Below are 24,762 nucleotides of genomic sequence, written 5' to 3' on the forward strand. Positions count from 1 at the left end.
AAATTCTTTGTCTGATGCTCAAATGATCGCATAACGTGTCAGGAGCTGATAGCACATCTTGAGTTTTTTAAAAAAAAATTCATACTATCTTTTAAACCATTACTGTGTGAATTACATTAGTGATCTTTAAATATACTATTTTGAAAATTTCGCTGATGTTGGAGAATCCCCAGGTCTTGCTTAAGGCATGAAACTGTGATCCATCTCCTCCACTAATTCTTGGGAAAAAAATCTGATCTTTAATTCACATTGAATATATGATCTTCAATCAGCTTTTTTCATTTTCCCCTCTTTGTTTCCTGTCTTATTCCTCCTCCTCCTCCTCTCTGTCCATGTAATTAGCTGGAGTCGTTTTGTCTAGCAAATTTAAGACCACGTCTTCCTTCTGCCCTCTCCTCCTCTCACATCACCAAAGGGAGTTCTGGGTAGTTATACTTCACTGATGTGTGCAGACTCAAGAAGCCTGCAGCTTTTCCATTCTCATTACACACACAAACCAGACCCATAGACCCACCAGCTGAGGCCAGTTCCACTGTAGGATAACTATAGTTGACTTATTAAGCCACAGATCAAATATATCTGAATTCCTCCTCTCAGATTTTTGTGAGGAAACAGATTTGATAAAGTCAGTGGGATTTTCCCTTTTTAAAATTTCTGTATCTTTGTGTTTTGGTGAAATCATACAGCTGGTTTGATGATGACTGACAGTGATGAAGGATTTTATTGATCCCCGTGCAATTTCTCTGGGGACTCCAGCTTCCTTCCACAATCCAAAGAAATGCATGTTAGGTTAATTGGTGATTCTAAAACCTGGTTGTAGGTGTGGATGTGACAGTGTTATGTTTGTCCCTTTGTTGACCTTGTTGACTGGTATAATCTATAATCCCAATCTTACCTTTTGAGAGCTGGGATAAGCTCCAGCCTCCCTCAGAAACTCTGAGTCGGACTTGAGAAAGTTGTTCCAGTTGTTTTGTATTTGACTGGTGAAACTGGTGTTCAGAGTAAATGTGGATTTGGACAAAAGCTGTGTGGTTTCTGAATCTCTCCATGATAACCTTTATTGAGTTATCTTTTAGTGGACCCTGACCTTTGACCGCCCAGTGGGAGAAAGACAGCTGAATATCCTATATGCTCATTTTGTATTACTGCAAGTGGCAGCCTTCCAGGATTTTATATATACATGCTAACAGGGGCAACAAGACTTCTGTTTTACTGCCAAGAACCTGCTTCGGCGTTATTAACTACATTTAATCATTATTTAATTAATTAAAAGATTGACTTTATTTTTTCTCTACTTTTTCTACAACAACTTTACAAAGTAAAATTCCACTTTGAATTCTCCATAAATTGGAGGAGATAAGGTTGGTTCGGGGTGTTTAATATCTTCCCTGGGGGGTTTCTAACCGTTATCGCTTCCTGTTTGTTGTCACACATGTTAAACTGAGTCGATCAAGGAGGTGCAGAGCGAAACTGACGCCCGGTCAGTGAACGCACTGGGGCGGGCAGGGCGATGCGGTCACCGGGGTACTTAAATCTTTTATCTTAAGAATGGCTGCTTTGGCGATAACGGGATTGACGTATTCCCGCTAGCTCCTCAACTCACTTTCCCAAAGAAAGTGCTGTTTGTAAGGGGGGCTCTGATCTCTACAGCCGGTTTCCACTGCGCGCAATCACAGCTCTAGGACCAGCGTTACAGTCGGTGCGCTCTGGCAGAAAGCATCCAGCCTCTTTATCTCTCGGTTCTAACAGCAATCGGTATTCTTTTCAATGTCCCCCAACCCTCACTCACCGCTCGCAATGAAACCGTTGTAATCCACCCTGTTCATTGTTTTTCTTTTTTTTTTCTCGGTTTCACACTTTACTTACTGCAAAGTGAGCGCAGAGAAGAGGAAAACGCGGGAAATACTCTTCATCTGCAAGTTTTCGTGCGTGTGCCGCACTGGAGGGGAGGAAGAGATGGCAGCCCCGGTGAAAGCAGCCCTGGCTCTCCTGATTTTCACCGTGACAAGTGAGTAATCCTTTCCAATCCTCTCGGAACGGGACGGGAGACTTTACTTTATTGGGCTTTAAAATCTGGCTTGGGGTGGCCATTGCAAAATTGCACACCCTCTCTTACACAAATGCATGCCAGTTAATATAACAGGTCTGATAAGTGCTTTCTTAAGGGGTTTAATTTCTTGCATGGTTAAGCCACACTTTTACCTTGCAGACAGAGGTGGTCTCGGGAAAGCAGGCCAGTGGGGATAAGTAGCGGCATTTCCATGCGTCAAACCCTTTAGCACGTGATTTTTCAGCACGCTTCAATTAACTAACACGCTTGTCCTTTAGGCAGAAAACCCACGGAGTTTTAATTACATTTGCATTTTAAGGGCAAGGGTGTGAAATCTGAGTAAGGAGCATTCATTCACTCATTTTAGTTTGGTTCAAGACTTCATAGCCTGCAATTTAAATAACAAATCTGGCACCGTGCTTTGAAGAGAACTCGCGAAACAGCTGACTGCGTGGTTGTAAGTGCAGATACAATTATTGCTATTTAACCTACATGAAATGCCTTCATTGCCAGTAAGTGAAAAAGATACTTTGATAACAATAGCAGACATTTCAATTGAGAGTTTGCTTACTTTAACTTACATCACACCTATCAGATGATCTCCCCACCTACAGACAAGTAAAGTAACTTATGAGGTCCTAAATCAGGCAGGAGGAATCTATTATTGAGCTGTCAGTGGTGCTGAAATTGGATCAATGTGCAGCTCTACCAGGCAAACCCCAGTACCCATTGTGTTTGCTTCTCCAGTTCAGATAGACAGAGAGATAGAAAAACAGTGTTACAACTACTGCAGTGGAATTAAATTCAGTAATTGAGGGTTTAATTTACCCCCCCTGCCATGAATAGGGCGTGTTCTTACTGGAAGAAAAGTATACGCGCAGATAATATGAATTCATACGGGGGAATATGGTAAATGTGCTGATTCTTTTCTACTCTGATTGAACACTCAAAGCGATTTATACAACATGCCTCAGTCACACATTCATACAAACACTTTTTTCTATCTGACAATCACACAAACTCATACGCTGATGGGACATTGGAGAGCACAAGGATGCAAGGATACCTTGACATGCAGACTGGGGAAACCAGGGATCAAAACACCAAGCATGCAATTAGTAGATGACCTGCTCTACCTCCTGGTGTATTTCATCAGATGCTGTATTAATAAAAATCTCAATATTAAACATGTTGTAAGTTCAAAAAGAAAGTCACTTTAATTTTTTTGAGTATTCAGTAAAACAGCTAAGAAATTAAGCAGGATTAGCTAAGTGCATTCATATTATTTAAAAAAGTACAAAAGTGAAGTTCATGGTTTCAGACTTGCTTGTTCTCTGTAACTTATTCAGTGTCACCTGTGCTCTGTCTGCCAGTGATTCACTGTATGAATCTGTCACTTCAACCAAACATTCTCATGGCTCCAACTCTAAACAGACGAAATCCAGTCAGCCACTCTGCTGGGATGCATTTGCTCCTTTGTGTTGGCTTCCCTACCGTTCTCACTCTGTGTCTCTGTTCCTGCACACCATCTTTTCTGCCTTACTCTATATTTTCACACTTTGTTTGTTTCCTATACTGCAACTTATCTAATATTTACAGTGCTGCATCACACATTTCTCTGCTTTCTGTGCTCTCAGGATCATTTGCAGTAAATGCACAGTGCTAATGTGTGCTACAGCTACCCTATGAGATGTTTTGCTCATTGTAGGCTTGCAAGATCTTTAACATTTTGCACGAAACCATCAGTGTCACCATACCCTGATTCTGCTTCTCTGTAGCTCATGTGTGATGCATTATACGTGAGTGGGCAGAATTGTGCAGCTCCTAGTTTGTGCTTGTAGTTTCTCATGAGTTTAAAACTGGTTTCTCATAACTGCAGATGTATATCTCGCCAGCAGGGCCCAGCATCACTGAGTCAACACTTCATAGTAAACTATTAGTCATTGCGTTGGCAGGATTGTTTGGATGCTGCTCTTTGAAGGAGAGATGCATGCCGATGAAAAGATGTATCGAAGTGCTTTGCAAAGCAAAAAGAAAAAATGAAAGCGGCACCAGGTGGTGCACACCTAAGCAATGCTTCCACTTAGAGGTGACACTGAGCGAGCTGAGCGCAAAAGAAAGGCACTTTTACTGCATCTGCTGTCTCTCTTATATCCTAAATCTGCACATGTTCCTGTCACGCTGTGAACAAAAGAGCAAAGCAGGACAGGAAGACACGAGGGAGAGATTGCGACAGATTAAAAGAAAATCATTGTAGTAAGAGAATTTGTTTTATTCTCACAGACAGAAGGACTGTCTGGGATGAGGAAAAGTTCGGGGCAAAACAAGTAAAAGAAATCCCACGAGGCACAAAAAACACAAAAATCTCTCAGGCAGTAGATTTGCTACGAACAATATGAAATGCGTGGATGTGAGACTCTGTGGATGTGTATGCACGCAGGCCTGTATTTTATAACATGACTGATATGGACAGCATCCTGAGTAAAACCAAAGACAGTTGAATCCTAAATTGTTTTGGCCTCTGAAAGGCCACTGCAGATGGTAACACGCTGAATAATTCACTAACCTGAAAAGAAACCTACAGGATGTAGAACTGTTTTTTCCTCTCCTCTCTGCACTCTTGACTGATGACACAACCTCTCTGTCCATCTGCATCACTCAAACTCAGCGGCACGCCTGAAAGCTTGTTTTTGTTTGTTTTTTAATTATTTCCATGTTGTGATGGAAACGGTGTCGATTTTATGCGAGCGAGAAAGACTTTGAGAATAATCTCTGATTGTGTCTGCGTCTCCGCGCAAGTAAGATGATGGCATTTTTATTTTAGCGGTAATGAATTATTGAGGTGTGGAGAGTGCAGTGAGGCAGACAGGAGTGTGTGTGCATACATGTGTGATGAGACCTGTTGGTAGACTCCCTCCTGCTCCATCTCTACTTAAGCCGTATCCGCATCTTATTTTAGCATCATCTACCATTTTAGCCATTACCGTCGAACCCACCATCTATATCGCATCTCTTCATCATTTTCAGACACATGAAGCAAATTGTCTTTCCCAGTTTGTTCATGCTTTGTGCTGGATTTATTTTTATACTGCCTCCCTTTACATTTTTAAGGCAATGTGACGTTTCTTGTTTCTCTCAGGCTGAAATCAGAGTGCAGCCATGGAACAGCCACAAGCTGAAGTCACTAGAGAAGGAGTAACGCGTTAGGGTCAAACAGCTACAAAACTGTGCATTCAAATTAGAAACCACATCTGTTTAGTTATTTCACTTTGTTCTACTACAGTGCTCTTTTTGTATAGTGTATAGATGTGTTTGAATTTTGTCTATTGCTCCTGCTCCAAATGACTTTTTTACTGATTGTTCTCTGCTTCAGAAAGATTGAAACACTTAGAGCAAATAGCGAAGGCGATGAGAATGATTTTAGTCACGATAGCAATAAAATGTTAATTTTCAAAGTAACTGTGAGAGCTTAGAGACTTCTCTAAAAAATACTGTGTCTTTATAATCTTAAAACAGTTGTGGGAAATGGTTTATTGGCAGTGCTTAACTTGAATTGCCCCATCTGACAACAAAATTTTTTTCACTGGAACTTTATTCCTGTGCTGGGATAAGCTTTTAAACATGTTTTATTTGTTGCGTCCTATAAATAGAATCACATGCAAAGCAAATGTGATAATTAACAAATAGAAACAAAAATAAAATAAAATGGATCTGTAAAGAGTATACGACTGAGGACTCACATATATGACATTTGAGGTTGAGTCATTGATCAAAAGTACTGAGCGAATAAAAAAAGAACAATAAATATGAAAATCAAAAGAACATAACAAAGAAAACATGCAGGAGCCAAGCAGGACAGCAAAAACATACACTGTAACAAGAGTAAGACAGGACTATACACTCACTGGTCACTTTGTTAGGTAAACCTTCCTGTAACTCTTTTTGCATTCAAAACTGCTGTAATTATTCGTGGCATAGATTCAACAAGGTGCTGGAAACATTCCTCACAGATTTTGGCCCATTTTGACACGAGAGCATCACATGGATTCAGCAGATTTTCCAGCTGGACATCTACGATGGGAATCTCCTGCTCCACCACATCCATGGAGGCCATTCGAGTACAGTGAAGTCATGTGCCGTGTGTTATTTGCCTGCTCAAAGCAGTCAGACTATCCTCTTACTGTGGGGCTGATCACCACAAAGGAGGTTAAAATCAGAAAGTAGCGCCAAAAACTAACAGGAAGTAACCAAAAGACAAAATACTAAACACAGACATGAATAACAAACCCCTGTGTGTAGGTGCTAATGGAAAGACATGAGAGAGTGGACAAGAGACGGGAAATACTAAGGGATTTAAAACTACTACAACCAATAAAAACCAAGATCTGAACCAAAACACTCAACATTGGAATAACCAGACACTAAAAACAGCAAAAGACACAGGACTAATATTTTAACATAAAAATAACAATGAAATTAACAGGAACCAAAACTCAGTCACAACAGACTGATTTTCTGGTACTTGATACCTTAAAACTCTGAAATCAGAAGAGCTGAAGGCCACCAAAATCTGATAACCAGTTGATTTGAATTAGAAGTAGAAGTTGGCCTCATACGGCTGTTTATTGCATGTAAACAGTGAATTGTTGTCAGGCTTTAATCCCTTTAAAAATGAAACTCATAAATCCCTGTTATTACTCATCACCATAATATAGCATGATCCTATTTAATTTTATCTGATGATTATACTAATCTGGGAATTGTTTTGTCTCACGCTCTGATGTTTCCATTGTATGTTGTCGTGTCTCTATTGTCCTCTTCTCCTGGCACGAGTCTCCTCTCCCTCTAATCCTGACAGACGCAGCTTTTTGTCTCTGAGGAGGTTTACCTTCGGGGTTTCTTGTCATAGTTGCTCAGACACCGGACACTTCTCCTGTCTCCTGTCTGAAGGTTAATGTAAAGTGACCAAGTGTAGCATATACCTCTTCTTCTGTCACCTGCCTTTAAAGCTCAGATCCTCTTATTTTCAGTCTGATTCTGACATGTTTCAAAACATATTGGTTTCTTGAGTATATCTTGACAAGACAGTTGAGAGCATGGCTGCAAAGCTATACAAGTGAAGTGCCTGAACAGGTGTGTTCTTCTAAGTTGACATACAATGCCATTATGGGGTAGAATATGGTTAGAAAATAGATTTCAGTGCTAAAGTTGTTTAAATATACTGTGTTTCAAACAGCAATTTGTTTTTGCCCCTCAGCAGTAAAAGGCTGATGGGGTATTGTCATAGAGAACAAGGCACATCTAATAAAAATCTTGGTTCAGAGGTCAGTTTTGGTGAAAATTACCTAGGATTTTCAAACTTTAACCACAGGTGCAAATAATAGGAGACTGCTATGATATTTTGACTTGCTTCTTCGCAACTTCCGTGTTACTTGCTTTGGCCAGGCAAAGGCAGATCACAGTTTACCTGCTTTGTGTCTGGCAAAGCCAAAGATGACTCATCTAAACAGACACCACTGCATAATAGAGGACTGGCAGCGTTACTCTTCATTAAGACACTGACACAAACCCCGTTATTTACTTTTCTGGTTCTCTAGTGTTTTGTTTGTGCTTTTAGGATAAAGGTTAAGATTCAACATGTACTATGTAACTTGTTTTTTTGAAGCTGGTAGTTTATGTTGCTTTGCAAAGCATTAATACAATTCACTTTTTTTCTTTTTCCCCTGCTCGTCATTCTCCTGTATACACTGTATACGCATAGCCAACAGTCATGTCAAGTTTATTTATGAGGCACACACAGAAAAAAAATGCTGCCACAAAAGCCTCCCAGACCTCAAATAACATAAAAACACACAAGGCAAATCATACCAGGAAACAACACGTTCAGGACAAAACAGGACAGCATAGAAAGCTTTTAAATGGAAATTTATGTGACAAGACTTGTTTGTGTGGCAGCACAAAAGACAATGGCTTCTTAAATTGCAGTTAAACATAAAACAGAACAGATATGCGATAAGTCATCCATAATATTTTCTTTATTTAGTATTTATTCCTTAAAAAACACCAATATTTATTCCTCTTAAAATTGAATATACAGTCAGTAGTTTATATGATGAAATGTCTGGGCATGAGGTGCTTTGAGCAGGTGCAAAACTTGTTTATGTTTTTGTGTTTGTGTATTGAATTGTGACTGAATACAATTACATGTGATCTGTTTGTGAGACAGTAACACTCCCACTCATGACACATACACACGAGCGCATGAGAGCATGCAGCGGGCTGCATCACTGCAGCACGTAATTGGCGAAACCTGACAACACGAGATTTAAACATCGCTTCACCAGCTAGAGTTTTGGGCATCTGTGTTTTCTCATTCAAGTCCCACTGAAATTAAATGTGAATCGTGAGTGTGTTAGCGGTCATTAAAATGCTTTAATTGCATACACATATATTTTATAGTCACCCAGCCAAAATGCAGGGCTGCAAACAAGGAGGTATTTACTGCAGGAGACTCAAAGTAGGGCTGCTCGATTATGGCAAAAATGATAATCACGATTATTTTCACTGAAATTGAGATCTCGATTATTTGACGATATTTATTTAACCCTTTAAGACCTACTATAGAACCAAGTCCGCCAGAGCTTATATTATTTTTTTACATGTTGTAGTGCCATTTGTGGGAGCATTTCAAGTTGCTATACAACTGTTATAGCCCATATTTTAATAATATGTATGCATTAAGTCCATAGTAACTACATTAATTGCAAAAAAAGTGCAATAAACTACAAAAAAATTGAAAATCGTTTTTTGTATTTTTTACATATATTTCTACTTGGAGAAATTTAAGAGGTTTATCCCTCAAAGCTTTAAATACAAAAAAGTTGCAAAAAATAGTTTACAACAACAGGAAATTTATTTTGAGTGTCTTCATAGTTTTATTTTGGAGATACACCAATTTTTATATACTGCAGGAAAAACGAAAAAACAATCCTATGATGCAAATTTGCAAAGAAAACAGCAGGTGCATCAAAATAAACTATTTCCAGCAGTGCAATTCGAGTTCTAAGCATCCCAGAAACGACACAGAAAAGTCAAACATGACCAGTATAGGTTTAAGGCCTACAAGTAAAAAACTACAATTTCCGCGAAAATGACATCACTTCCGGTTTCGGCCAGGAAATGGCGGACATGTGATAGTTCGTGCTGACGTCTGTTTCACTGTGGGAAGTGTTACGAACAGCTGATCGGATCGGCAAAGCGTGTTTCTGGAATATTATGTTTTTGTTCCTGCAAGCCTTTTTATGCAATTTTTGCAAAGCTTTATGTGAAAGGAAACCGTGACCGAGGACAAGCTGATGGCATCAGATGTAAGTACAACTCCTCTGGTTTCATATGCAAAACAAATTATTGCGCTAGCTTACTCGGTTCAGGTTCTACAGGGATTTAAAAAATAGTTACACAAAACGGAGCATGCTGCTCTGACTGGCTTTAAAGGGTTAACAATGACTTTAAAAAAATAATATAAAATAGTGTGCAACACCACTGAAGTTTTTTTTTTTTTTAACTCTCTTTTCAACCAACAGCAGTCACTCTCCAAATAACTTCTGCTTAGCTTTCCGAGCTTCCCTCGGGTCCTCTTAATCAGCGTCTCCAACCTTTTTTGCGCCAAGGACCGGTTTATGCCCGACAATATTTTCACGGACCGGCCTTTAAGGTGTCGCGGATAAATGAGGGAGGGGCTAATAATCGGCTCAGTCATTTTTAATGATCGTTGAAAGCCCAGATCGTAATCGTGATTAAAATTCGATTAATTGAGCAGCCCTAACTCAAAGTGAAGTTAATGGATGGTCAACCAAACAACAGCTTATTCTGCTGTAAATTTTAGCTCAAGGTTGTGTTAAATTCAAGGTCTACATAAGGCCCCAGTTCACTGTACCCAATAACTTAAGCTGCACGGTAGTAAAGATGTGCTTACTGTAAGCTTGATCTGGCTGCATCATCACAACAAGCACTCGACTGAGATGATGAAATTACGAATAAGTCTGGCTTATTCTTGACATTTTCTGACTGTATGATAGCCAGAGGACATTTATCTCCGTGAAACAGAATAAACTGGAGTAGCTACTATTACGTATGAGGAAGAAATATGGAATATGTTCATTCTTAATAATGCAATTTATCTTTTACTTTATAAAATTGGAGCTAATTTATTTTAAGAAAACAGATGAAGACTGTATACAATAGTTCTGGAAACAGTCCAGAGATTCACAACGCCAGTCTGCATGCCAAAGTATCTTTGGGCAAGTTACTGAACCCCAAGTTGATCCTAAAGCTTTATTAGAGTGTGAATATTAGACAGAAAGAACAGATGTGGAACGATGCTGTATAGAGTTCAGATTAAAGGTAGAAAAATACTCAATAAGAACCAGTCCAGTTACTGTTTGCTTTTCATTTACAGAGTGGAACCAGTGGTGTATTAGACTGTGCTCACACTTGCTTGTCATATCATAGTCAAGTCAGTGCTTAGCACTTTTCTAACATGCCTTTGATAGGAGGTTATATTGGGTTGTAATGAGTTGTGATATCCTCTGTAGTGTACTTCTGACTGTTTTCCCCCTGTGTGCGTATTTGTGTGTGCAGCTATCCTGTGTGCGGAGGTAGAGGAACGGTTGGTGAATCACCTGTTGTCACCAGAGCGCTACAACAAACTCATCAGGCCAGCTATCAACACCAGCCAGCAGGTCACCATTTACATCCAGGTGTCTCTAGCCCAGCTGATCAATGTGGTAAGAAAACACACAAACAAACCCATAACCTCACATACTGTGAGCAAAGAGGCATACCCTACTAATGTCAAATGACTGGGGAACACGTTAACCTGGTTGTTGTCAGTGGAGCCACTGCTTACAGAATTTTCCCATGTCTGTGTTTCAGAATGAGAGAGAGCAGATCATGACCACCAACTGTTGGCTCACCCAGGTTAGTGTCAAAGCACCTTGCTCATAATTTTTTGTTTGTTTGTTTCCGAGGATCAGACCAATTGAAAAATTTGACCATTAGGGTCTATCGGTTCATGAACCACTACAATTATAAATGTACTGTCATGGTCCTGGGTCAGTGACCCAGTGTTTTGAGTTTTTGTATCATTGTTGAACTTTGATTTTGTCATTTTTTTTTATCTTTTCTAGTCTTTTGGTTTCGGTTTCTGTGTTCTATGGTTGCTGCCCCCCCCCCCCCCCCCCCCCCCCGTCTGTGTTTCTTCCCTCAGGTCATGTCCAGTGTTTTTTCAAGACTCTGTGCAGGTCATGGTCATGGTCATGGTCATGTTGCTTGTTCTAGTATATATTTCATAGTTCCTTTACGTTCCAGCACAGGTCTTGTTCATAGTTGTCACAGTTGTCGTAGTCATAGTTTTCGGCTACGTTCATTAAGCATTAAGACCTGCAGTGTGAACGTAGCCTTAGGCTACGTTCACACTGCAGGTCTTAATGCTCAATTCCGATTTTTTGATCAAATCCGATTTTTTTGTCTGCTCGTTCACACTACAAATAAAATGCGACAGCAAACGCGCTCCAGTGTGAACGCTCAAAGCGGCCCGCATGCGCAAAAGAAGACGTCACACACAACGCGCTCTGTTTAGACCCAGAGCAAACAATATTGTTTGACTGATGGCCCTTAATATAAAGACTTCGGACTTCACGTTTCCCAATTTTTGCTTTAAGTTATTTTGTTATTTACATAATAATGTAGATAACCTAATAATTATCCTTATTGCTGTTTTAGAGAGGAGCGGTGCTTCAAAGGATAGTTTCTCCAACGTTGTCTTCCCAGCAGTTTCACCGGATGGCCAAGAAGCTTTCGCGATGTCTTATCGGGCGCTTCTCCGGCGCTGATAATTGGCGTCTGTCTTGTGTCAGTGACGTAAAAGACGGATTTAATGCGACTTGGCCATTCATACAGCAGTCGCTTTCTGAAACATCGGATATGTATCGGATTCAGTACCACATACAAAAGTGACCCAGATCGGATTTGAAAATATCGGATTTGTGCCGTTCACACTGTCATACCATGATCGGATATGGGTCGCATAGGGTCAAAAAAATCTGATTTGATGCGCTTTCGCCTGCAGTGTGAACATAGCCAAAGTTTCTCCAGTTAAGGTTTTAGTTTAGGTTAACCACTGTCCCTGCTGTTTGGTTTGCCTTTCTATAAGCCTCAATAAAGGCTTGCCTTTCGTTTAAAGTTCAGTTTTGTCTCCTTGCCTGTGTTCATGCCTGGGTCCTCACTCATTCACACATGGTCTGCCCTGCGGACCGTGACATGTTCTTTAAATGCATTTGTATGTATTCATGTAGTTAATGATAGATGTCTCTTTTTGTCAGAAATCATGGGCATGAGTACCATGGTAATTTTGGGCTTTTAATGACTTCACTGAACTGTTTTCTAGAGCAGGGGTGGCCAACCCGCGGCTCTCGAGCCGCATGCGGCTCTTTGCCTGGTTTCATGCGGCTCTTACATTCATATCAAAGTTTATGTTTGTGTTTTGATTTTTTTTATGTTGTTGTTTTAAAATGTGCGCGTTCGCTTCGCTTGAGTTCAATACGGTATTTTTCATCAAACGCGCATGTGTGTGAGATGAAAATACCGCAAAGTTTCCCAGTAGGAGCAAGTTCGCCCTTAAAATGGCAGGAAAAAAATGCACAGCAAAAAGAAAATATGAAGATGAACACAGGACGTTTTTAACAGAGTGGGAGAGTTTATATTTTTTTGTTGAACGCAATGGTAAGCCATTCTGCCTTATATGTCAGACGTCATTAGCGCATTTCAAAGCTTCAAATCTTCAGCGCCACTTCAGCTCACTCCATGCTAACATCGACCAGGAATTTCCAAAAGGGACTGAACTTCGCAAGCACGAGTTGGCCACTTTGAAAAGTCAGGCAGAAAAGCAGATACAGTTTTTCCAAAAATTTACGAAGCGGTCAGAGACCATAACGCTCGCATCCTATCAGCTGGCTTGGAACATTGCACGGGCTAAAAAGCCATACAATGAAGGGGAGTTCGTTAAAAAATGCCTCAGTGATGTTGTTGGAATCTTGTCTCCTGAAAACGACAAATTAAAACGCATGGTATCAGACGTCCAACTGTCCCGCCACACTGTTGAACACAGAATATCGGACATTAACACGGCTATTGAATCACAGTTGCACTCTGACCTTCAAGCATGTGAGTATTTTAGTGTCGCATTGGATGAGAGTTGTGATATACAAGACAAGCCTCAGTTGGCAATATTTGCACAGTCTGTGTCAAACGATTGTGTGATCAAAGAACTCCTGGATATTGTGCCATTAAAAGACAGAACCCGTGGCATAGATGTGAAAGAAACCATGATGGCTGCATTTGAAAAAGCAAATCTGCCCATAACGAAATTAACTGCAATAGCCACGGATGGAGCACCAGCCATGATGGGATCTGTGAACGGGCTTGTGGGGCTGTGCAAAGCTGACCAAACTATTCCTGACTTTTGGAATTTCCACTGCATCATCCACATGGAGCAACTCGTGTCTAAATCATTGAATTTAGATAACATCATGAAGCCTGTGATGGAAATCGTCAACTATATCCGCACACATGCGCTTAACCACAGGCAATTCAAGAATCTCATCGCTGAGCTGGACCAAGGGCTTCCAGGTGACCTGCCGCTGCACTGCACTGTGAGGTGGCTGTCAAAAGGCCAGGTACTCTCTCGCTTCTTTGAGCTTTTGGATGCCGTGAAACTGTTTATGGAAAAGAAGGACAAGGACTATCCCGAGCTCTCGGACCTCAAGTGGATTATGGATCTGGCCTTTTTGGTCGACATGCTGTGTCACTTGGACAGACTGAACCTGACCCTGCAGGGTAAGTTAAAAATGCTCCCTGACCTAGTGCAAAGTGTGTTTGCGTTTGTCAACAAACTGAAGCTGTTCAAGACACATATTCAAAAGGGAGATTTAACGCATTTTCCCACTCTGCTAAAAGCCAGCGGGCAAGTCGCCAGTGCTGCCCTGAGTAAGCAAAGAGCCAGATATGCAACGCTGATTGAAAACTTGCACGAAAGCTTCGTGACCCGGTTCCATGATCTACAATTGAAAAGGCCACAGATTACGTTCCTCGTCGACCCATTTAATGCAGAGACCGGCTGTTTGAAAGTCCCGCTAGTCACAGATGAAGCTGCGGCTGAGTTGGAGATGATCGATCTTTGTGAAGAGGACCAATTGAAACCTGCTTTAAGGGAAGGGACCATTGAGTTCTGGAAAAGTGTGCCAATGGAAAAATACCCCAATGTCAAACGGGCTGCGCTTAAGATACTGTCAATGTTTGGGTCAACATACGTCTGCGAGTCTGTGTTTTCTACCCTAAAACATGTGAAATCAAAGCATCGATCTGTTCTGACTGACACACATGTGAAAGAATTGCTTCGAGTGACAACAACGGAATACAAGCCAGATTTAAAGAGGATTGTTCAAGGCAAGGAATGCCAGAAGTCCCACTAAACAACATGCATTATAAAAGTAAATGCTATTGTAGATTATTATATTTTTGTTTGTGGACTTGGTTGAACTGAGAGTTTGTGTGTGTGAGACAGTGCACACAATGTTCATTGTTGAAAATGACTGGCCTGTGGTTTTAGTACTGTAGGAGTCCATTTCTGTCATTATCTGAGCAGAGGTGTGTGTGTGTGTGTGTGAGAGAGAGAGAGAGAGAGAGAGAGAGAGAGAAAGAGAGAAAAAGGATGGGTGATGTTCATGTGTGCCCATGCGTATGATGTGGCTCTTTGCGGTAACACAGTAAAAAAAAAGTGGCTCTTGGTCTCTGACTGGTTGGCCACCCCTGCCTAAGAACAATATACCAGCTGTCAAGTATGGTGGTGGTAGCATTATGCTCTGGGACAGTTTTGCTGCCAGTGGTACTGTTGCACAAACTGGATGCAATAATAAAGAAGGACTACCTCCAAATTCTTCAGCGTCGCCTCAAATCAGCAGCTAGATGGTTGAAACTTGGAGACAACTCTGTGTTCTAACAAGAAAACAATCCCAAACACACATCACAGCTGGTTTTGGAGTGGATATAGCAGTCTACCTTTAAGGTACTGAAACTCTGGGGACTACTCTTGAAAGTGGAGTCGTGTCAGGAAACCAAACAATTTCCATCCACTCTATCAGTTCTGACAGAAATAGTGGCCAGAATTATGCCAGAAGCTTGTTGATGACTACCCAAAAAAGCCTCAAATTACCACAACATTCAAGCCCATAATAAATATTTGTTAACTTGTGACCATAACTGTATGTGGCTCTTGATTTTAATTGTTTACTTGTATGTTCATGCATGCCCTTACGTGCCTTTCTACACCAGGGTTGGAATGACTACAGATTAATGTGGGATCCTGAAGAGTACGAGGGAATCAAGAAAATCCGACTCCCGTCACAACACATCTGGTTGCCTGACATTGTCCTTTACAACAAGTATGTCCTCTTTGTGACAGACGCAATAAATGTGTGTGTGTGTAAAACTAAGTGATGAAAGTAGGAACAGACAGAAAGCTTGAGTAACTTCACTTTAATATTTACAAAAGCCCCATTTCCCTAAAAGCTTTCCAATTCTATCCTCTTACTCAGTCTATCCTCCTATCTCATTTTTAGCCCACTTGTCACTTCTTTTAGGTTAATAAATAGTGAATAATGAACCAACAAATTTTTAATGGCATTGTATGGAGCGTCTGCAGACAGTCTGATAATAATGAAGACTGTTTGAATGTTAGAGAGCGTATGAATCATTCACACAAGGAGATTATGAATTACAATGGCAGAATCAGGCCTGTTGTAGACAGAGTAAAACAATTTGTTTTTATCTCTTAAGTGTTAATCCGTAAGGTCACCAGTTTTGGTGCACTTGAATAATATTACTTTTTAATCAATATTCACTGCTCCATTTGAGGCTAACCTTGCAGTACGCAGTAGAGACTGCTTCACACTATACACTAAATGTTTACCTTTCAGGTTTTTTAGACTTCCTGTAAACATTTGCAGTTCGTTTATGATTGGAAAGAAAAGCTTCAGATTTATTCCTGCGCAATTCTGCAACTACTGTGTTGACAGAAACACAGAAATCCAGACTTTCCAACTTAGTTACATTGGAGAGCAGGATATCCTTGTACATTATTGATTGTTTTGTACTGCGAGCACAGGTATACAAAATGATGAGGTGAGAATATCTTGGCACATCTGGAATTTATCTTGTAACTCTGGAAAATGGCTGCAGGGAAAAATCAATACATCAGTACTTCTGCACTGTAAAAAAAGAGGAACTCGGAGAAATAAGCTGCACTGCTCTTATTCACTGGAGAGTCGGCTGACAGACGCAAAGGCCTGTGAACGTCACGTCGTCTGTCACCCATATAGGTCAGCAGATGGGTCTCATCGCCATCTGTTAGTTTCTTGAAAAACATTAACTGTTGATTTTCCCCGTTTAAAATGTATTCAGTGGGAAAGTCCTTCCTTTGTTGTACCACAGAACAAAAGCATCATAGCCAAATGCAGTTTGAGTTTTTGCTGAATTTTGTTTTGTGTGGTGATCAGAGGTTTTTTCATCTGGCTTTTCTGTGTTAAGTTTGCTCCCTGTGCCTGTACAGCTTCTCTCTGGGCCACATTCCAGAAACCTGCACTTTAGGTTAATTCCTGATATGTTGTTTGCTTGACACAGTCAAGCAAAGTCAAGCAGTTTTGCACAAGCATGCATAAATAGGTACTGTTTTTTCTACCTGCCCATAGGAGAAATAATTTGAGAATATAATTCTTTGAATAGTAAAAGTAATTTTATTTCTGAATTTAAGAACAGTTGTTGCAGAAAGGTAATATGAGTGTGAAAGCTGTGTCTGCCTCTTTAGGCTGTAGGAATAATTACACTGAGCCCACAGTTGATGTGGGCTTACGATGAGGAAAAACCACAGTAGTGGTAATCTGCTTTGTTTCCTGTTAATGGTTTTATTCATTAGACCATAATGTTTCATTTGAAAGATGAATTTCTTTTTTGTTTGCAGCATCAGAAATCTTTTTGTAGGCGTTCTCCGCTTTCGCGCCACAGGATTTAATAAACTCATTTCTGCAGTGTCTTGATGCATGCTCAGTCATCCAGGTAACTAAATCCCAAAAGGTTGATTCTGTTCATCTGGACATAGCGTTTTCAGTGGGAGAAAAGTTTTGTCAGTCAATCAAGTGACTTCTTCTGTCTCTGGCGACTGCAGGTTTCCCTAACCTTACAAATAGTACATTTGCACAATGGGCTGGTAGGTCAGTTCCTTGATTGTTAATATGCAAATTCTCATGACCAATGATCAACAACCACTGATTAAAGCCCATCGATCAAAGACCATAAGTACCATTCATAGAGAGTTGGGGAATGGCTGCAATCACAGCATTGTAAGATGGCGAAAGTAAGATTTGCATGAAAAGGGAAAGACCATCTCTGAATCGAGGAGGAGGCCTAAGGGAACATCTTTCACCATCTTACAATGCTGTGATTGCAGCTGTTCCCCAGCTCTCTGTGATATTTAAGTCCAGTAAGTTGTGATTGGAGCATTCATGACCTTGTTGTTGAGCACATTTCCCAGTTGCTTGATTGGATTGATATCTGCACAATTTAGACCAAGTCTGTGAAGGTTCTCAGTCATCCAGGTCATCGTAGTCTAAGGAGGAGGAGAAAAGTGTCTGGACTTCTTTAAGTTGCTTCAAGGAGTCCAGACGCTTTTCTTTCCAAGCTCCTTAGACAATTTAGACCAAGTCAACACCTCAAGCTCATTTATGAACCATTTTTGCTTTGAGGCAGGGCACATTATGCTGCTGAAAGAGGCCAGAGACATCAGGGAAAAGCATTTCCATGAAAGGGTGTACATGGTCTACAACAATGCTTAGCTAGGTGGTATGTGTCAAATATGCACATGGATGGCAGGACCCAACGTTTCCCAGCAGAACATTGCCCAAAGCATTGCATGCACCCGGCCATCCACGGGATGTAAACGAAAGACCAGGCCACCTTCTTCCATTGCTCCATGGTCTAGTTCTGATGCTCACGTGTCCATTGTTTCACTTTCAGCATGGACACCCTGACTAGTCTGTGGCTGTGAAGATACATGCGCAACAAACAGCAATCAATTGTGTTTCTGACAATTTTCTATCAGAACCAGCATGAACTTTTTTTTTTGACTATTTGAGCTACAGCACCTCGTCTGTTGGATTGGACCACACAGGCCAGCCTTAGCTGTCCATGTGCATCAGTGACCCTCAGCTGCTGTTACCTTGTCTCTGCTTCATCATGGATATCAGACCACTTTTGATAGATATTGACCACAGCAAACAGGGAACAACCCACAAGACCTGGCACTTTGGTGATACTTTGACCCAGTCACCTACATCAAACTCACTCAAATCCATACACTTGCCCATTTTTCCTCCCTGTACCTCATCACCTTTGAGGATAAAATGTTGCTCGCTAATCTATCCCACCTACTAACAAGTGCTGTGATGAAGAGACAGTCAGTGATACTCAAGTTGCCTGTCAGTGCTCATAATGTAATGCCTAAAACGCACCTCTGAAGCTGCAGGGTACTGAGTTATCTACTGAGCATTTAGGGTTTGGAAACCTTGTTTTAGGGCATCTCAGTGTTGCTAATGAAGGACAAGCAGCTGTTTTTTATTCTCTTCCCAGATTTATCCAAGTTTCCCCTTAACTTATGTAATAATTTACATGAAAACAACCTCTTGTGTCATGACAAAATCTCCAACAACTGTTCTTGAACTCTGAGTCATGATTTTCATCGGATCATGGTGTTTTATGATTGAACTTCGGCTTTTAGGCCAACATGGAGAAAAGTTCCCAAAGTGCGCAGGATAAAAAGGGAAACTTGAGTTTGAAATGAAACCTCAGAAAACATGCGTGATTGTTCTCTCAGCTACTGTAACCACTAAGCTTGAGTCTGACAGAGTCTTACAGTTGTTTGAACTGTTCTTGTGTTTTGACCTTATGCTTGCAGGCATTCAAATTTTATGAATGGAGATTGCTCATCAGCTGAAGGACAACCTGAAGAGCATAATAGCTTAAGAGACCAGTGAGAGGTCATCTATCTAACTTCAGGTTGAGGTCTAACTTTGGGAGACCTGAGGTCACAGTAAGCAGGTGGGACCTCTGCATTTTTTATTAGTCTGGATATACACAGCAGCCCCAAAGCATTAGAGGCAAGTGGGATGGTTGTATTCCTGACCCACTTTATAATTGATAGGCCACTTATTTATAATGCATCCCCTGCAGCCCTGATGAGATGAAGAAAAAAAGTCAGTCTCAGCAGATTTGAGTTGTGAGGGACAGGTGTTGCCTTGATGCCAGCATGTGTCCCAGGCCAAGCTCTTCCCTTGAGATGCTAAATGCATCCTTTGGACTTCAAACTGTTGCATGCGTCACCTCTGCAGCCTCATGGTAGCAGTCAGGCAATCTTTTACTCAGCATTTGGTGAATGAATTAACATAAAATCCATGTTTGTCTCGCGCTAAAAGTCTGTAACAGGATTTCTTGACTTTATTCAGAGAATAAAAGGCTATTAAAAGACTATTTTAATAAATGTGATGGGATATTGACAAGTGTCCGACAGCACAGTGTTTCTTATCAACTGAAGCTAAAAGTGTGCAGCTGTATAACAAAGCACAATGCTAATTAAAATCTGACAATAGCCATTATCAGACTGAAACAGCCAAATGTTGTAAAAAGGCAGAGTTGGGTATATCAGTGATATTGAAGAATGATCAGATACCAGATTATCAATCATTATAGGAGCAATTATTTTATTTACACAGTAATTAACGCTTATTGTTGACTTTAATTTAAGTTCATTAAGTAATTTTGTTTGAATGTGGCTTCAGCAACTCATACCACCAAAACCACATCACTGTCTGAAAGCATTTTGGAAATAAGAAAATGAACATACTGTACATAGGTGTGTTTGTTAAGAAGTACAAACTCTCACAAGAGGATTATTTTTCTTCACTGAAAGAGCAGAGCACGCTCTATCAACTCAAACCGTGTCAGCTTTCCAACCTAACTCTGTGTCCGAATCATAGATGTCCACAGAAAGCACATTATTCTGGGTGAAAAGGGGCAAACAGCGGAGACTTTATTTTAGGAATTATATTTTCGTTTTTATTCACAGTTTTGTCTGTCTAAGGAAATCAAGTTACCTGTAAAGTTAAGCAAAAATGATTTGCATTAAAACACTCAAGTGTCCTTGAGTGTTCTCTTGTTTCAGTTGGCGTATCTTTGTGAGTATGCTTGAAGCGCCTCAGCTGGCTCCTTCAAATATAAGAAGCACTGGTTTAAATGATGTGATATGGGCAATCTTTTTGTGAGTGCTTGACTTTACTGACTTTATCTCATCTCCTGCCTTTTCCTCAGTGCTGATGGGACATATGAAGTCTCCTTCTACTCCAACGCTGTGGTCTCCAATAATGGTGAAGTGGCCTGGCTCCCACCAGCGATCTACAAGTCGGCCTGTAAAATCGAAGTCCGTGATTTTCCCTTTGACCAGCAGAACTGCACTCTCAAGTTTCGCTCTTGGACCTACGACCACACGGAGATCGATCTCATCCTCCTCAGTGATTACGCCTCACGCGATGACTTCAAGCCTAGTGGCGAGTGGGATATTGTTTCACTGCCTGGACGCAAGAATGAAGACCCTAACGATATTAGATACCTGGATATTACTTATGATTTTATTATCAAGAGAAAACCTCTCTTCTACACCATCAACCTGATCATTCCCTGCATCCTGATCACGTCGCTGGCTATTCTTGTCTTCTACCTCCCATCAGACTGTGGTGAGAAGATGACTCTTTGTATCTCAGTCCTCCTGGCCCTTACTGTGTTTTTACTCCTTATCTCAAAGATTGTGCCACCTACGTCTCTAGCAGTGCCTCTGATTGGGAAGTACCTAATGTTTACAATGGTGCTGGTCACCTTCTCTATTGTCACCAGCGTTTGCGTGCTCAATGTGCACCATCGGTCACCCAGTACGCACACCATGCCTCCTTGGGTCAAGCGTGTCTTTCTGTACCGGCTCCCCTCTTTCCTCTTCATGCGGAGACCAGGAAGTTCCAACATCCGTGAACGGTTCCGGAAAAAACACCAGAAGCAGAAGTACTCTGACCGGAAGCAGTGTGGAACAGAAGTTGGAGGTGGAAGCTCCGTGGGAATGGCTGATTCCTCCTCATCCTTCTTTGTCAATGAGGAGTCAGCCAAGCGCTATGGCTGGAGGGTCAGTGACTGCTCAGAGAACACAGAGTTCAGGAAGAGGATGACGCTCAAGAGCAACATTGACGTGGAGGATGCAGTGGATGGAGTACGTTATATTGCGGAGAAGATGAAGAGTGAGGATGATGATGAAGGGGTAGGTGTTTTGAAGAAGTAATCGGATATATATCATGATTTATATGCTTATATGTATATATATATATATATATATATATATATATATATATATATATATATATATATATATATATATATATATATATATATAAAAAAGAAAGCACTTCTTTCTTTTGTAAGGTTTAATCATAATCACTTGTTACCTGAATCTCAGTTCACTTTAGTTCAGACTCATGAACACAAGTGGTTAATATCCAACGTCTTTATCTCTCTGCAGATCATTGAAGACTGGAAATACGTGGCGATGGTTATCGACCGTCTTTTCCTGTGGATCTTTGTGTTTGTGTGTGTAGTTGGGACAATGGGGCTCTTCATGCAACCTCTTTTTCAGAGTTATAACACCCCCATTGTTGAGGACATGGATCATAAATCTGAAACTTGATGTGACTCAGAAGTGACTTTTTATTTCCAGAAGCAGATTTTAACACATAAAGTCATATGTCCGCCTCTCACCTCACTCTGACTGGGAAAGGACGCATTTTAGCCTTTCCATTTCCTCCTCCCCATCCCTGCTCTGCCCTTTGAATCTTACACATATACCCCCCGCAGTCCTGTAATCAACTCATCTGCCATTCACACAGGGGCTGTGATTGTTTTATTTCAGATGATCTGCCACCCCAAGCTTTATAACAGAAAAAAATTAAGAAAAAAACATAACCCAAGGTGTTTTTTTGTGTTTTTTATCTGTCACAATATTTACTTCAATACCTTTATCTAAAAGGTTGGGATGCTATGCAAAATGTGGTTGTATTCTCATTTTGGAGAGCCAGCACAAGTCTGGGTGTAGCCTCTTGTATCAGCCACACTTTCACTAATCCCTATAAACAAATGCGTACAGACAGCCATGGCTGCGTGAACCACCAGGCAGCATACCATTCAGTACAACAAGGCAAAAGCCTTTATACCTTTACCTGCAGCATCACTTTGCTTTAAGAATGTGAGTGCTGGACGGACCACAACAGTTTGGAGCATTATGAAACAAAAAGAAAGAACTGCACTGCAAAACAGTGCTGGGAAAACTGCTTCTCCCCTTCCTGATTTCTTTCTTTCTTTTTTCTTTTTTTTTTTGCATATTTCTCACACTTAAATATTTCAGAGCTTTAAAAAGATTTTAATATTAGATAAAAATAACCTGAATAAATAGAAAATCCAAACTTACATCATGTCTGCAGTCAAAGCAGGTGGTGGTGTGATGGTCGGGGGCTGCTTTGCTGCCTAAGGACCTGAACAACTTGCTATAATAGATGAAGACTTAGGCCTACCAGAAAATCCTGAAAGAGAATTTCTGGCCATCAGTTTTGCTCCAGCGCACTCAGGTTATACAGCATGATAAAAAATACACCATCAAGTCAACCTGTGAATGGCTTAAAAAACAAAAATGAAGATTTTGGAGTGTAGACTTCAGACTTCAATCCTGTTGAGATGCCTTGGCATGACCTTAAAAGACTGTTCATGACCAACCCCCCCTCAAACATGGGTGAATTAAAACAACTCTGCAAAGAAGAGTGGAGCAAAATTCTACCACAGCGATGTCAAAGACTCGATGCGAATTACTGCAAATACTTGATTGCAGTTCTTGCTGCCAAGGGTGGCACAACCAGTTCTTAGGTTTAGTGGGAAATTACTTTTTTCACACAAGGCCACATGGGTTTGGATAGACTTTTTCCCTTAATAAATGAAATCATCACTGAATAACTTGAGTTATCTTTGTCTAATATTAAAATTTGTTTTATGTTCTGAAACATTTTTTCCAGATGTGGAAAATCACTCATGCACGCCTCAAGAGCAAAAGATGAATCTGCTTTGTGAAGACACCCAGAAGATGCTCACTCCCCTTGTGTCCTTTTGCCAATACCAATATACAGCCGACACAAAACAGCTTACAGCTGGACTGCTTAAATAACAATGATAGGTGTGTATGAGGGAGGCGACCAGCCTTTTGTTTACGCTCACACAGCTCACTGTGCAGATAGGCTGACTTGGTAAGCTGATCAAATCTATGAGCATCTTTGTTTGAAATAAAGGTGGGTAAATAGTGCTAAAAATTCTCCAAACCAATGACTTTGAAGCTGTTGCTGATTTTAAAAGTACAGCATGCCAGTCAAAAGCAGTGCTCATCAGCATCCATCACCAAAAAACCAGCAGCAATAATATTGTACAGTATTTTATACACACTGACGTGGATGAAATGACCAAACAGCCTGTCGCTTCACTTTCATTATCTGCCATCATATTGTATACTTTACAGTCTGTTCTCAGATGAATTACTTGAAATCATATCCTGTTATTTCTGAGCGGTATTATATAACGTTTCACCTTCCTAATGCACTCGTCGGTCACTGCTGCCAATGTCAGCTTGGGAAAAAAAGGGTTTACTGATCTAATCCAGCTTGATTGATTTGTTTCATTTTTCATTTGTTGGTGGATGGTTGAATGAAAACATGCCTGTCTTTCTTCCCAGTAGACAGTCATGTTACGTGACATGCTGAGTTTTGTCTAACAGTAAGGGGCTGTGTTGGGACCTGATGTCTTGCTAAATGAATCAATAAAGGGTAATGAAAGCAACAAGCAGGCCTCATGAATCCCATCTACACTATTCACTCTGGCCTGTGTTTTTTTTTTTTCCACATGCCTTAGTTTCTGCGTTTATCTCTATCTGGGACATTTTTATTCTCATTTTCTGTCTTCCTTCTTGATTTTTTGCTTATATAGTCGGAGATCATTTCACCTGAAAGTACAAAAGAAAAAAAAAGAATTTTGAGCAGGAGTTTCTGGAGTGTGTGCGATCTATGTGTCCTGGGTCAGTGCTAAGAATTAGCCAGCTGACTGCAGATTCATTAGACAGTCTCATATCAGGCTTTGCAACTTCACCTTCTGTTATCTTAAGATGGCAGCGAGGCTGTATGACTGCTGAAGAGACACAGCTTGTGAATGAATACAGACATACACACAGTCACAAATCTGGAAAGTCTGTATTATGATGCTTTATCACAAAGCAGCTACTTATCTGGGTTTTAAAGTATCTGATAGAGGCAAATATTTGGGTACATGTTACAGATAATCACATTTCACACAATCAGAGTCAAAGTTTGGTCATTATTTACTGTTATTCTATTATTATATAATTTCCAGTAACAATTGGAGCTTGGAAAACAGAACCTCCAACATATTTATTATTAACATTTTTTTATTTGTTCTTCCAAACCAGA

The 24,762-nt window shown here is 40.5% G+C and overlaps 1 protein-coding gene across 2 annotated transcripts; it reads left to right on the forward strand.

The window, feature by feature from the left end:
* Positions 1-1,481: 1,481 nt before the first annotated feature.
* Positions 1,482-24,057, forward strand: chrnb5b (cholinergic receptor, nicotinic, beta 5b). 2 transcript variants are annotated; one of them, XM_085426088.1, is made up of 7 exons: positions 1,482-1,755; positions 1,874-2,008; positions 10,691-10,836; positions 10,985-11,029; positions 15,440-15,549; positions 20,522-21,512; positions 21,771-24,057. In XM_085426088.1, exons 2-7 carry the CDS (start codon positions 1,957-1,959, stop codon positions 21,933-21,935), a joined length of 1,509 nt encoding a protein of 502 aa, XP_085282214.1. In that variant the 5' UTR covers positions 1,482-1,755; positions 1,874-1,956; the 3' UTR covers positions 21,936-24,057. The 2 variants fall into 2 exon arrangements, with proteins under 2 accessions (XP_085282214.1, XP_085282205.1); XM_085426079.1 differs by having other exon boundaries at positions 1,482-2,008.
* Positions 24,058-24,762: the final 705 nt, after the last annotated feature.

The sequence above is a fragment of the Rhamphochromis longiceps genome, linkage group LG2 (genome assembly GCF_057381845.1).
Source record: "Rhamphochromis longiceps isolate RC_006_pf linkage group LG2, R_longiceps_female_GT1.1, whole genome shotgun sequence".
Classification (NCBI taxonomy): Eukaryota; Metazoa; Chordata; class Actinopteri; order Cichliformes; family Cichlidae; genus Rhamphochromis; species Rhamphochromis longiceps.